At 46.3% G+C, this 14,381-nt stretch overlaps 2 protein-coding genes across 5 annotated transcripts in view; both read left to right on the forward strand.

The window, feature by feature from the left end:
* The first annotated feature begins 687 nt into the window (after window positions 1-687).
* Window positions 688-8,099, forward strand: GPR61 (G protein-coupled receptor 61). 4 transcript variants are annotated; one of them, XR_010117372.1, is made up of 3 exons: window positions 3,861-5,478; window positions 6,150-6,520; window positions 7,564-7,602. XR_010117372.1 is itself a non-coding variant. In XM_063624543.1 (2 exons), exon 2 carries the CDS (start codon window positions 3,861-3,863, stop codon window positions 5,214-5,216), a length of 1,356 nt encoding a protein of 451 aa, XP_063480613.1. In that variant the 5' UTR covers window positions 688-769; window positions 3,240-3,860; the 3' UTR covers window positions 5,217-8,099. The 4 variants fall into 4 exon arrangements, 1 of the variants encoding a protein (XP_063480613.1); XR_010117373.1 differs by lacking the exon at window positions 7,564-7,602 and having other exon boundaries at window positions 6,150-6,228; window positions 6,344-6,676; XR_010117374.1 differs by lacking the exon at window positions 7,564-7,602 and having other exon boundaries at window positions 6,150-6,212; window positions 6,344-6,676.
* A 1,059-nt stretch (window positions 8,100-9,158) lies between these two features.
* GNAI3 (G protein subunit alpha i3) overlaps window positions 9,159-14,381 on the forward strand; it is a 47,797-nt gene continuing 42,574 nt past the window's right edge. The window contains exon 1 of the mRNA XM_063624544.1: window positions 9,159-9,674. Within this exon, the coding sequence (XP_063480614.1) occupies window positions 9,557-9,674 (118 nt within the window). The 5' untranslated portion in view covers window positions 9,159-9,556. The remainder of the gene's footprint in view (window positions 9,675-14,381) is intronic.

Consider the following 14,381-nt stretch of genomic DNA (forward strand, 5'->3'; position numbering starts at 1 on the left):
CCCTGCCAATCTCCATCAGCCCTCACAGCCCCAGTTCCAATAAACATACAATCTAAGCAAATAATAATAATGTGCTTTTGGGGGGCAAGGGCAGGGTTAAGACAAAGCCTTCAGCTGCCCTTCAAACCTGAGTGCTGCTCCTAAACCTGTCCCCCATATGCATTAGGCAGCTTCCAAAGGGGCCAAACCTTGGACCATCCCCTGGAGCCTCAGCCCTCTCCCTGGCCTAAGCCTTGGGGCCCTGGGTCTGCGCTGACCTGCCTGCATCAGCACCTTGGTTCTGATGTCACACAGAACCATGCATCTCTCCTATCTTCTCTTTGAACTGCTAAGAAATCAAGGCCAAAATGCAACTTGCCCAAGGTCACACGGCTAGTAAGTGCCATAGCCAGGCCTTAAACCTGGATTTTCTGACTCCATGTACTGTTTTTTTTACTTCATCAGGCTGGTCAGGAGGGTGTCCCCTACCTATCATTACTTGGCCCCATGAAATTTTTGAGATGCAATCCAGCAGCCTGAGAGAAGTGAGAGGAGTTGAGCTCACTGCCAGGCACCTTGCCTGGGGCATTGGTGCCCATCTTTTTGCTCCAGAAGTGACTCTGAGGGGCTGGGTGGGAAGCAGGAGGCCATTAGGACCCAGAGGCTCTCGGAGCACTCTGCTTTGCCGGCTGCCTCTCACCGTTCACTGCAGTGCTTCAGGCTTCAGCAGCCTTGGAGAAGCATCAGCTGAGAGGAGCTATCACATGGGAGCCGGGACTGCTCAGCAAAGGTAGGAGTTGCCGACTAGGCCAGGAATGGGGGCCAGACCCAGGGCCTGGTGGTGAGTGCCAAGGTATCCCTACAGAAGGGTGGCTTTCCAAGGACCAGCCCTGCCTACCTTCTGGTGAGCAGTTTGATCAGGAGATGGGCTCTCAGGTATCCCAAAGGCGGTATTGGGGTGTGGGCATCTCTGAAGCCCAGAGCTGAGGGGTTGAGCATCTCCTGCCGGCAGGAGTACCCACATCCTGCAGACAAACAGCATTCTCCATCTGTCTTGCTCCATGTCATGGAGATGGGTCTCCCACATTCTAGGAATGGGCCCTTCAGCATACAGGCTGATGGGCAACTGTGTCCTGGGCGTGGGCAACTCTGCTGAGGAGAGGTGTTGTAGCTCCCTGGAAATCTTCCCTAGCTTAGGAGGGGCATGCTCTTGTCTGAAGGAAGGCCAGGCTCAGATCTTTGGGATGGAAGCTCTGGATCTGGAAAACAGGTGCATGTGAATCCCAATACCTCTGTGGCCTTGGGCTGGGCACTTATGCACATCTTGCATCCTGTAACTTGACCATGCCCCTGCTAGAGGCCCAGACCTCAGGCCCTAGTGGCAAAGCCTTCCAGGTACTGAAGGTCCTGGAGGTAAGAGGGGTGCTGTTGGAAGTAAGTAGTGGGGGAAGGAAAGCATCTGTTGGGGTAGTAGGCATAATGATATGACCTGGGAGAGGAGTGAGGCTTCCTGGGTTTCACCTATGAAACTGTTACACCACAGCCCTCCCCCCCATAACCCCAGTCCATTAGTGAGGGAGTACCAATTAGCCAGATGCACTGATCTGTCTGTTAAGAGGTAAATTGGAATCCTGGCATTTAGGAGTCATTGTGGAGACACTGGCAAGCTTGAGGGAGCTATGAAAAAGAGCAATGTCCAATGCCTTCTTGCTCAGGGCTCCATCATGGCTTCATGGCATCCCTCCAGCTCCACGTGGAAACCACATCTGCTTCCCTCTGTCTGGGACTCTTGATGTCCAACCAGACATGGTGGGCCTCTCCTCCTTCAGCCACAAGGGCGGGACTCTGAACCACATCATCTGGGCCTCACTCATAGGCAGAAGGGATAGGTAAATCACAGCATGGAGAGTAAGGAGGAAGGATGCTTCACCTAGCATTTCTTTCAGGCATTTTTCCTGGTAGACTCTAATGAGAAGCTGCTGTCTCACTTTTGTGCCCGCTCTTCAACTTCTCTGCAGACCATCAGTCTCTGTGGGCATCTTAACTGTGAAATGAGTTTTCTGTGTCCCTAGAGAGCGGCACGTCTCTAGGCAGTTGCCCAAAGTTAGGGCTTCCTCAAGTCCGGGAACCCTGGCTACCCTTTCCACAAGAGAGTCCCTTGGCTGGCACACAGCTGCCTGACTGAGTGTTCTTGGAGTTTTTCCTAGGGGGCAGGGATTCAACTACCAATTTGAGTTTGATTCAATTCACAAAATTGTATCCAGCACCTATTGCATGCATAGCATGTTAGAAGTTGGATTGGTGTAAGGTTTGTGGAAACACCAAAAACCAAAGGTGACTGTAAGGCTATAACTGTGGAGGAGAGTGGGGCCCATCTTGCCATGTGGTCCTTTTTATTGCAGCCATAGAGATGATGGGTTTTTAAACGGAGCAACCTCAGTGTCTCCTCCCTACTTCTTGCTCTGTGACTGTAGTAACAGCCTAGAACCAAGGCGGCTCTTGGTCAGGGATCCTCCAAGGGTCAACTCCAGAGATCAAAGATTTGGGGATCTGGGGAGCAGGAGGTTGGCAGCAGCTCCTTTCCCACAAGGGGGCACAGTGGCCTTGAAGAGTTCATGAGTGGGTGGAGGAGGGCAGCTTGAAAGCAACTTCTGGCTTTGGGAGCAGTGGAGGCTGGGTGAGCTGGCCTCCCAGTTTCCTTCCAGACGGGACATTTTGTTTTCAGTGCTCCTACTCAACATTCCCAAAGTGGCAGCTCTTTGTGCTGGGAGTAGTGATGTCAAAAGAGCCTAAAGCACAGCTCCCCTTTTCAGGTGATAACCCTACGGCAGCAAGAGACATTTTTAGAGACAGCTGAAATTCAACAACTATTTACTGGGTGCCTATTATAGTACAGCCGGCACAGAGGGCACCTTCACGTATGGCATGGCACAGTAGGCAAGAGTACTGGACCTGAGGCAAGACTGCCCAGGTAGGTGCCCAGCCCTTGCCACTTACTAGCTGTGTGACCTTGGGTAAGTTACTTAACCTCTCTAGACCTCAGTTTCATCTCTTGCAAAATGGAGATAAAAATATTATCTACTTCATAGGGTTGTGTGAGGAATAAAATGAGTTAATATAGGTAAAGTGCTGAGAACAGGGCCTGGCATGTGGAAAACGCCATATCAATGCTACTGCTTGTCATTAGTATTATTATTAACAAATCATGCAGGATCCAGAAACACAGTTGTGAAGCAAGTGCTCTTCTTTTCATTTTACAGATGGATTTATGAGGAAACTGAAATTCAGAAGATTCACAGAGTTAGTAATGCCCAGAACTGGGACTAGAAACTAAATTTTGTGCTCCTTCTACTCCCCAGCAGCTCTTGCCATTCTGAGGAGACAAGAAATCAGGAAATTTACATAAGGAACCCTAAAACTGAGGCACTATCCCAGAGATCAGCAAGACCCTGGGAAGGAGAAACAGAGGATTTAGAATCCCCGGCTAACAGTTCTGGAAAGGGTAGAAGGGTACGGAGAACAAGAATGGCAGAAAGGAGATGGAAAAGGAAGAGGTGAAGGCCATTCCAAAGGCGGAGTGTTGAGTGGGTCAGGCTCCTGCACCTCTCATGTCTCCTGCACCTCTCATGTCTCCTGCTTCTTAGCAGTCACCAAGGCAGACTCTGGAGCTACCTCCGGCCAGAAAGGGGATGAGCTTCTGATCCTTCAGCTGCCTGGCCGGGCGCTCTGTACGCAGACAAACCTGCCCAAGAGGCTCCAGTGGGAGGTGCCCCCTACGAAACCGGGAAGCCTGGGCCTGGGCTCGCCATCCCAGGGTCGCTGGACTAGGATGGGGGATGGGCCTGTGACAGGAGGTACCCTGGGTGCCCTCTTTCGGCCCCATGGAGTCCTCACCCATCCCCCAGTCATCAGGGAACTCTTCCACTTTGGGGAGGGTCCCTCAAACCCCAGGTCCCTCTACTGCCAGTGGGGTCCCAGAGGTGGGGCTACGGGATGTTGCTTCGGAATCTGTGGCCCTCTTCTTCATGCTCCTGCTGGACTTGACTGCTGTGGCTGGCAATGCCGCTGTGATGGCCGTGATCGCCAAGACGCCTGCCCTCCGAAAATTTGTTTTCGTCTTCCACCTCTGCCTGGTGGACCTGCTGGCTGCCCTGACCCTCATGCCCCTGGCCATGCTCTCCAGCTCTGCCCTCTTTGACCACGCCCTCTTTGGGGAGGTGGCCTGCCGCCTCTACTTGTTCCTGAGCGTGTGCTTTGTCAGCCTGGCCATCCTCTCGGTGTCAGCCATCAATGTGGAGCGCTACTATTACGTGGTCCACCCTATGCGCTATGAGGTGCGCATGACGCTGGGGCTGGTGGCCTCTGTGCTGGTGGGTGTGTGGGTGAAGGCCTTGGCCATGGCTTCTGTGCCAGTGTTGGGAAGGGTCTCCTGGGAGGAAGGAGCTCCCAGTGTCCCCCCAGGCTGTTCACTCCAGTGGAGCCACAGTGCCTACTGCCAGCTTTTTGTGGTGGTCTTTGCTGTCCTTTACTTTCTGTTGCCCCTGCTCCTTATCCTTGTGGTCTACTGCAGCATGTTCCGAGTGGCCCGCGTGGCTGCCATGCAGCACGGGCCACTGCCCACGTGGATGGAGACACCCCGGCAACGCTCCGAATCTCTCAGCAGCCGCTCCACGATGGTCACCAGCTCGGGGCCCCCCCAGACCACCCCACACCGGACGTTTGGGGGAGGGAAAGCAGCAGTGGTTCTCCTGGCTGTGGGGGGACAGTTCCTGCTCTGTTGGTTGCCCTACTTCTCTTTCCACCTCTATGTTGCCCTGAGTGCTCAGCCCATTTCAACTGGGCAGGTGGAGAGTGTGGTCACCTGGATTGGCTACTTTTGCTTCACTTCCAACCCTTTCTTCTATGGATGTCTCAACCGGCAGATCCGGGGGGAGCTCAGCAAGCAGTTTGTCTGCTTCTTCAAGTCAGCTCCGGAGGAGGAGCTGAGGCTGCCTAGCCGGGAGGGCTCCATTGAGGAGAACTTCCTGCAGTTCCTTCAGGGGACTGGCTGTCCTTCTGAGTCCTGGGTTTCCCGACCCCTACCCAGCCCCAAGCAGGAGCCACCTGCTGTTGACTTTCGAATCCCAGGCCAGATAGCTGAGGAGACCTCTGAGTTCCTGGAGCAGCAACTCACCAGCGACATCATCATGTCAGACAGCTACCTCCGTCCTGCCGCCTCACCCCGGCTGGAGTCGTGACGGGCCACTGGACACTCGGAGGGATATGGGGCTGGGGGCCAGTTATGATCGCAAGGACCACCTTGTGGGATCACCTTTTCCCAGCTGGCTAGGGCTGAGGCTGGGGTCTCTGCACACAGCTTTTGCTTAGTGTTTCCTGGGTCAGGAACAGAGCCAACAGGATGAACGTGTGCAAAAGCCTTGGACTTGGCTGTGATCTTTGACTGCTGGGGGAGGGAACCTGGGTATGGTGAGACGGTGACGAGAGAAAAGGGTCACAAAGGTGAGGTGAAGCCTCTCAACTGGTGAAATTTCCATGCTTCCAGAAGCAGGGAATTCTCTAAGGGTAGGAGTTGGAGGATACAGGGCAGCAGGCCAGGTTTTGAGTTATTCTAGGGGCCATTTAGGATATTTTATTTTTCAGTGTAGTTGTCCAGGGCAGTAATTGCACCCAAGCAAGGTAAGAAAATGACCCGTGTTTTCTCATTTCCTTGCTAGGTTTTAAAAGAACTAAATTATAGCCAAGTGTTTCCACTTAAGTTAATAGATCATTTTTCTGGTTTTATACCTGAGATTTCCTTAAAATGAGAGGACCAGTAGGGTGTTTTCCTTTACTGAGTTTGGCCAGAAACAAGGCAAAATAGAAATTAGGGTACATGGAGTAGAAGATAAGAAAGCTGACTGCAGCTCTCTCTCTCCCACACTTCAGGAAATGCCCTTCTGTTCTATTTTTCTGTCTCTCTCCTGCACACAGGAGATCAAGGGTAGAGCCTGATCTTAGCAGAGACAAGAATAAGGCAGGATGGCTTTCTTCTCTTTTAGGAGGAAGAATTAGAGTGACTGGGGGTCATATGGGCGAGGGTGGAGGTTAGCATTTGAATTGGTAAGGTAGCTGGAAACAGAGAGGCCAGGTAATCAGCCTGATCAATAATACTGCGAATCTTTTCTTTCCAGGACTGGCCTCCCTGATCTCTCTCCTCATGGCAGCGACCCACCTCCAGTCCCCTGGACAATCGGGTACAAGAGACTTAAGGTTGGGCATGGGAAGGGTGGGGTTTCCATGATCCATTAAATGCCTTCCTACTCCCATTCATCGCTCTCAAAATTAGCTTCAGTGACAAAGACTTAAATCTCTCTCCTATCTGCAGCACTGGGTTGGAGAGAGGGCACAGGAGTCGGTCTTGGCTGTTCATTGATTGAACATTGTAGGAACTGTGTTGGTCGGTATTGGTGGTGGTATTTTCAACAAAGAGGGAATAATTGCAAACTGGACAGGACACCCATCTGGGACCACCTGTCCATCTTACTTCCCTCAATTGAATCAGGTAACACTAACGGGTCAAGGCAGGGCCAGAGGGTGGTGTGGTCTGTATTTGAACAAATTCTTGGCTCACTGAGTATCAAAGGGGGAAATGGGCTGGTGGGAGTGGGATAGTCTCCCCTTTAAACAGCTAATAAATAATTTTTATGATAAAAGGTTATACTGATATCAACATTGACTCCTTTAGTTCAATTCAGTGCATAATAGTTGAACACCCACTAGTCCCTGGGACCCACACAGGGTGTGTGGTCATTGCTTTTAAGGAGTTCATAGTCTAATTTGATGAGATACCTTATATTTTCACAAACCACTTTGATCTGATAAAGCACTACAGAATGTGCTTGAGAAATATATTGGAGAATATGTCCATGGCTCTAACTTCTGAGAGTTCAGCCCCTGGCAGCAAGATGCATAATGGAAGCTTCCTGCAGATTGTGGAAAGCACAGGGGTTGTAAATGAAACTAATGAAGAAAAAAAATTAAATGAAACTGGGCAAACAGCTTTCCCCCTTTGTTCTAGGAAAATTTCTAGGTTTGTCTTCCTACCACTAGATTATTATACCAGTCTAGTGTCTATTACATTGAGGAAGTCCCCTAAAAACATAGTATATATAGGAAGGAGAGTCCTTTGTGATTGAAAAACATGTTCACCTCTCCTCTCTATTAAAATAAATGCATATAGAGGAATCAATCATTCCTACACAGGGAAAAAACTCTTCTTTCAAACACCACTGATCAGCTATCAGATCCAAAGCATTGCCAGCAGGTGGCAGTGTGAGTACAATGGAAGGAGGAAAGGCGAGTGTATGTGGTGGGAGGAGGAAGGGGAGGGCATTAAACATTGCCTGGCAGCCATTTTGTTAATTTATTTTGCCTTTTCCTTTGACTTTGCCCTCCAGCCCTTCCTTCACGTACATCAAAGAAGAAAGTTTTAAGAGCAAGGGTATCTTTAATTCAGGCTGAAATTTCCTGACACTGGGATCTCACTGGTGTTTATTACAGAGTTTGACATACATGGGTTCATTTGCCATTTATTTTTCCCTGTAGGAGTGGATCATGAAGGAAATAAAAATTTCTCTTTTATTATGCTGAGAACTTTCCCAACAATTTCTGCTATGACCACCTTCCAGGAGTTTTCTAGTCACCAGATGCCTTGGTAAAGTTCAATACGTAATCTTTGGCTCTGAAAGCTGTTCCTGGACAAAATCTCAGCTAACTCACTGAAGAATCAACAGATTGAGGCAACCATCCGGTCAGTTACTTTTTCCTGCATCCTGCTGGTGTTGGGGTAACTCCCAATCCTAGATGAAAACCTTAGACTTTCTGTTGTCAGGTGTCCCCAGGCAATCTCCTACAGGGGCATGATAGAAAAGGGTAACTCTGGGGTCAGACAGATCTACTTACTCACTGTGTGAAGTTGGGAAAGCTGCTTAATTTCTCTGAGCCTACTTCCTCACCTGTAAAAATGGGGATCATTATTACCTACCTCACAGGGTTGTTGTGAGGATTAAGAGATGGGATGTGGAAGCACCTAGCCGTATCTGGCAAATAGGTACTCAATAAATACTGGTTTTACTTCCCTTTCCTCTTGCCCTTTTTCCCCAAAAGTATTGATAATGGAAAAGCAGTCCCTTTCATTCTAACAGTCATTTGGGAATGACTGGGGGACTTTTCAAACCTTGAAGAATTGGCATTGCCAAGAGTTACGGTGGACGAGGCTTTTTAAGGTGGCTCTAATCCCCTAATTAAATCCTTCTAATTAATGAATCATCACTACATAAACCTCTCTGTTGGGACCTTACATTCTCAAGTTCAGATTCTATTAGAGAAAGAAAGCAATTTACAATCACAGGGAAAGGTTTTAGGGACTGAGTTCCCTTCGCTAGAATGTATAGTAATTGTGGGCTTATTTGCCTGAAAAGTTCATTTAGGACTACCTTCACGCAGTATCCAGGGTTATTAGTGAAAGGTGCTATCTGCCTGGGGCTTTCACAGTGGACTTAAGTTTCAGGTGATACTAGGGCTGAGAGGCAAATTTTACTATAACTTCTCCTTTTGCATGTTATCGCAACAGGAAATTTTAGTAGGAGATTCACAGGATGCACTGGTTTGTTTCGGGGTGCGGAACTGAAGTTGACTTATCTTGGTTTTAGTTCTAAGACCCTAAGGTAGGAAGATCTGAATTATACTGGAGAGAAGGGCAGCATGGAAATTTTATGGAGGAACTACAGGCTTACCTTTCAGGTTATCGAGTATCTGCTAGCGATTTCAAGTGGCCTTTTGCCAACATAGGAGTTAAGCAAATCTCAAGCCCACAGAAATACGTGAATAGCAAAAGGACCAGGGGACATTTTCAGAGGAGTCAGTGGGCCAGAGAGGGCAAAAGGTATTGCTGAGGTCCTAAGCACAGTGGGTGTTACGATCTCAGATGTGAGACGTGAACGGCGCCCAGGCCGGATAGCTTGTTCCCATTCCATTGATCTGAGATAACCCCAACGGAGGCAGTGTCCCACACTTGGGTAGGGGCCCCGAGTCTCCACAGCTAGAGATCAAAGGGGTTTTCTGGCAGACGAGAAATTACCAGCAGAAATTCCCGCGCGGGATGTAGGCTTTAATTTAGAAATCTCCGCCCCAAAACTGGCATCTTGAACGCGGGAGGGCATTTTGAGTTGGAGGCCCCGGTTTTTCTCCATTTATCCAAATCAGGTAGCCGAAAGGTAAATGAGGCTTCAAGTTGGGCGGCGGGCAGCGAACTTGACAGAACCTGGAAACTGCAGATCCGCCGCCCAACCCAGCCGCCAGGTCCCCGTGACTTCCGCTTTCGGTCTCAACTCCTCTCCCTGAGGAGAGTGGTTTAAACGGTGAAGGCTGCGGGGCGTCGCCGGAAGTGTCGTAAACGTCGGATATCCGGTTCTTCTGGGCGCTAAGGGAGCTGACGGAGAGGGCCACCGCCCAGCAATAGACGGTGCCTCAGCCTGCCGAGCCGCAGTTCCCGTGGTGTGAGTGAGTCTGGGCCCGTGTCCTCTCTCCCGCCGCCGCCATGGGCTGCACGTTGAGCGCCGAAGACAAGGCGGCAGTGGAGCGAAGCAAGATGATCGACCGCAACTTACGGGAGGACGGGGAAAAAGCGGCCAAAGAAGTGAAGCTGTTGCTACTCGGTGAGGGGCTGGTGGCGGGGACTGAGTAGTGGTCGGGAGAGCCTAGGCGCTTGGAAGGCCTGAACCGGGTCTGGTCGGGCCGACGGAAAGGACCCTAAAGGGATCTGGAGGGCGTGCCGGGCGTGGGGCGGGGTGTTGGGGTTCCTAGCTGAGGCCCCAGAGGGCGTGATAAGGGGGGTGGGGTTTTGGGGTTGCGGGAATTAGGCTGTAGAGGGTGTGACTCCGGGCTGGAATTGCGTTTAGCAGAGAGACTTGGGAGTATGGGCTGGTAGGATGTTGAGGGAGTAGGAATATGGGAAAAGCTCATAAAGGAAGAGTTGATACTTGGAAGGTTTTACATTGAGTTGGAGCGTGTTGGTAACGAGGACGGCATAGAGTATATGTTGGGCTTGTATAATGGTTTGTGAGTTTGGAGCGTCGTGGTTCTTTGGCAGGATAAAGCTAGCAGGCTTGAATGGATGGTATAGAGACTGGAACAGAATGGTCACATAAGGACGTTGACATTTGTTAGTGAGAGAGCCATTTGAACTGTTGGAAGAACCCTGGATTATCCAGGAACATGAAGGTAGGTAGGTGAGATAAATGACAAGTTATCAGGTATAAAGGAAAAGAGCTTGGGTGCAGAGACCATCTCTACTTTTCCACCGTTTTCTATCATTTTTATTTTCAAAGTTTTATAACGTCTTTTTCTGTTTTTATAAAAGGATGGGAAATGGTGTGAGCTGAAGAAATCTAAAGAATGATTTCTTTGAGGTTTGTAGCAGAAGATCTAGTAAACAAGAGATTACACATTGGAGGGTGCTGAACAGTTGCTATAGATGATGTGTAGTTGGAATAGTTATCTTAGGATAAGTTACAGAGTTGGACATATTTAGTGTAAAGACTATGGTAGACTTCTGGTGGCTGTTTTATCCTTTTTTGGCCTCTTCAAAGCAAAACCATTGGCTTCAGGAATTACTGTTTATGTTATCTGATAGTCGTTTTAATTGGCTTTTTTTTTTTTGTACAGTCGGATGTGTTTTACTCAACATGAGTTTCAAAATTTTTGAGAGGCTCAGTAAAGCATACAAAGAATCCTGGCATTAGCTTACTAATAAATCAAGCCACATTTCTTCATTATTAGTGAAGATTTTCTAGGGTAGTATTTCCATTATTTTCCAATATTTTCTAGGGCAGTATTTCCATTAGAGAAGAATAAGTAGGAGTAGGGGTTTCTGTAAGTAATAGACATTTATTTTTTAAAACAATTGATTTTTGAGGAAAAGGAATCACTTTAGGGGAAATGCTAAATTTTCGTGGTATACAGCTCCAGAGGACAGAATGTACCACTGTAACCCAAGACTTATTTTGTACGTTCTAAGTGCCCCTATTAGTCTCTTCGTGTGAACGTATTTGGTTGGTTGTAGATTGCAGAAGCTCTGGTAATAGCTTTTTTGGATATACTATAAAGGGAAAGTTATGTATTGGAGCTTAAGGTTCCGGTTTGTATACTTGAACTTTCAGAAGATGCAAGTTCAAATTGTATTTCTAGACTGCCACTGTCTATAACAGGTGGATATGCATGGTCCCTGGTACCTAGTAGGTTCTCCTTATTTACTGTTAACCAGCCTGAGCCAGCAAATGTTGAACACTGGTCCTTGGGGCCTTTGAGAAATTTGATGTAAACTATAAGATTCAGGGCGTTAACTTTTTTTTTTTTTTTTTTTTTGAGACGGAGTCTCCCTCTATTGCCCAGGCTGGAGTGCGGTGGTGCGATCTCGTCTCACTGCAACCTCCACCTCTCAGGTTCACGCCGTTCTCCTGCCTCAGCCTCCCAAGTAGCTGGGACTACAGGCGCCCGCCACCATGCCTGGCTAATTTTTTGTATTTTTAGTAGAGGCAGGGTTTCACCGTGTTAGCCAGGATCTCCTGACCTTGTGATCCACCCGCCTTGGCCTCCCAAAGTGCTGGGATTATAGGCGTGAGCCACCATGCCCGGCCAACATATTCTTTATTGATCGATTGGTTATGAAATTAAAGATGTATTCTCATCTTCTGTGAGTGATTTGACTTACTGTGACCAACAGAGATACCCTCAGGACATGAGCTTATTGTAAGGTAGTTGGAAACTTCGAGACTTTCTTCCAAAATGCAGGATTAGGCAGGCAGAATTTGAATAGGTGGAACTTGTCCAGATGTCTAGAAGAATTTTTGTTCAGGATTTTACCAGTAGTGCATTTAATTAAAAACAAAATTAGACACTTGACTTAGGGAACTTGAAAAGCAGTAAGTAAAAGTCAAAGTACTAAACATATTTGCTTTTAATTTTTACCAACTTCATTCTTTTTTAAGTAAGATTTTTAAAATATTCTTGAGCAAGTTAAATCCACAAATTCAAATAGGTCGCAAAAACATGTTCTTGCTTGAGCCATATCGTAACACACATAGGAAATTAAAATTATCTTCTATGCTATTTCTATAAGCAAAATGTACCCAAAACAGTATACAGTTTTCTTCCTGGATAGTATCTCCTTTGCTGTAGATGCAAGTCATTTTTACTTTATCACTATGGAACTTAGTTTAAGTTGAGATCTGTCTACTTACCCTTGTGTCTCCTGACACATGATATATTTTCTTTCTTATGGGGGTGTAGTTTAACATGGTGATTAATAGCATGGGTCCTGAAGTCAGACTGCTTCAAATCCTAATTCCCATTTACTAGTTATAGCCTTGGGAAAGTTAATTTCTCTTGGCCTCAGTTTTCCTATCTTTAAAATGGAGAAAATAGAGCTACTTCTAGGATTGCTGTGAGGATTAAATATGGTAATAATGTAAAGCAGAACACAGCTTGGCACATAGTACTAGCTCCATGAAGATTAGCTATTCTTATTAAGTCAAAATGAATGTTACAGATTATAGGTATTATGGAAATTATACCAAATTAAGCAGCTAGTGTGGGCCGGATTATTTACAGACACTTCAGTATTGTAATTCTTCCTTTGATAACCTTTGGTTTGAATTTCATTTAGATGTTCTTGGAAAGGGCTGGGCGTGGTGGGCGTGGTGGCTCTTGCCTGTAATCCCATCACTTTGGGAGGCCGAGGCTGGTGGATCACCTGAGGTCAGGAGTTCGAGACCAGCCTGGCCAACATGGCAAAACCCCATCTGTACTAAAAGTACAAAAATTAGCCGGGCGTGGTGGTGTGCACCTGTAGTCCCAGCTACTTGGGAGGCTGAGGCAGGAGAATCGCTTGAACCCGTGAGGTGGAGGTTGCAGTGAGCAGAGATGGCGCCACTGAACTCTAGCCTGGGCGACAAAGTGAGACTCTTTGTCCCCAAAAAAAGGTGTTCTTGGAAAGATCTTGGTATATCAAATTAGTGTTTAATTATGACATTCTATTGAAAAAATACTATGCAAAGCTTCCCAACCAATGTTCCAGTGCTTAGGATGGCATATAGGTGTGCTGTTTACAAACTTTTTATAGCATTGAAATTTTAAATCATTTTTATAAGTTCAAACTTTTACAACAGTTGAAATTACATTTGAACATCTTTGGTATGATTTCCTCTTGTATAATTCATGAATTTGGTAATTTGGTTATTTACTATTTAAAAAAGTAGAGATGGGGATCTCATTATGTTGCCCAGGCTGGTCTCAAATGCTTGGCCTCATGTGATTCTCCCATCTCAGCCTCCCAGAGTGCTGGGATTACCAGTGTGAGCCACTGTGCCTACCCTACCATGAATTTGGTAATTTGAAAAAATTTTATTTGGTATAAATACTAAATTTATACCAATTTAATATTAAATATTTGTAATACTTTGTATTTTTTTATGCCATAATTTCATAATAAAAAGAAATTTTGTGTGTGCAGGTTTTGTTTTTGTTTTTTTTTGACCCCAGGGCAGGCAAGAAAATTTTTTTTCACCAAGCTCTTTCAGCTCACCCCAATGAGCCTTACAAATATTTTTAATGTGTGCCATCATGTGACAAAGGTTGGGAAGCGCTGGTATAATGGATGAGAGCACTGCTTTTGGATTCACACAAAACTGAATTTCAGTTCTACCTCCATTTATTAGCTCTGAGACCCAGAGCAAGTAACTTAACCATAAGAATCATAATTTTTACATATGTAAAGCAGAGATGATGTTTCATAATATGAAATGAGATAATACATGTAAAATGCTTCACATTAGTGCCTAGCAAATAAAAAATAGTAAGTGGTCACTTCTATTGATGATGATGATTGTTGTGAGAATTACCATTTTAGCTACTTTTTTCAGAGGTTTTTCAGACAGCTATTTTATTATTTTTCATATTAATATACTATTTTCAAAGATCTTCAAAGAATTTTAATATCCTTTTGTGGTGAAAGGAATTAAATGTTAGTCCATTTTTTTTTTTTACCCATCACTATACTAATGAAGATACTTAGTTTTGTAAGTTATTGAATGATCTGCTCTCTGAATTTCCATTTCTTGATAGTTTCCTTTAGCAGGTTCTGAGAAAACATAAAAAAAAACTTTGTTCTTTGGGATTTGCTGGTGGTAGTATGGCAAAAAGCCAATTGCATGCAGAGAACTGGAATCATCTAATTTACTTAAACTCTGTATTATACAGTTAATTATATTTAAATTGCTGCATATTATTGGCTGAATATGCTTATTATTGAGAATAAGACTGCCCTTTGGTAAACATGCCATTACATTATATCCTCCTATGGGATT

Source organism: Symphalangus syndactylus, chromosome 12 (genome assembly GCF_028878055.3).
Source record: "Symphalangus syndactylus isolate Jambi chromosome 12, NHGRI_mSymSyn1-v2.1_pri, whole genome shotgun sequence".
NCBI classification, from domain to species: Eukaryota; Metazoa; Chordata; class Mammalia; order Primates; family Hylobatidae; genus Symphalangus; species Symphalangus syndactylus.

Coding starts and splice junctions, on each gene's coding strand:
- GPR61 (XM_063624543.1), top strand. CDS start 3,861: ATGGAGTCCTCACCCATCCCCCAGTCATCAGGGAACTCTTCCACTTTG.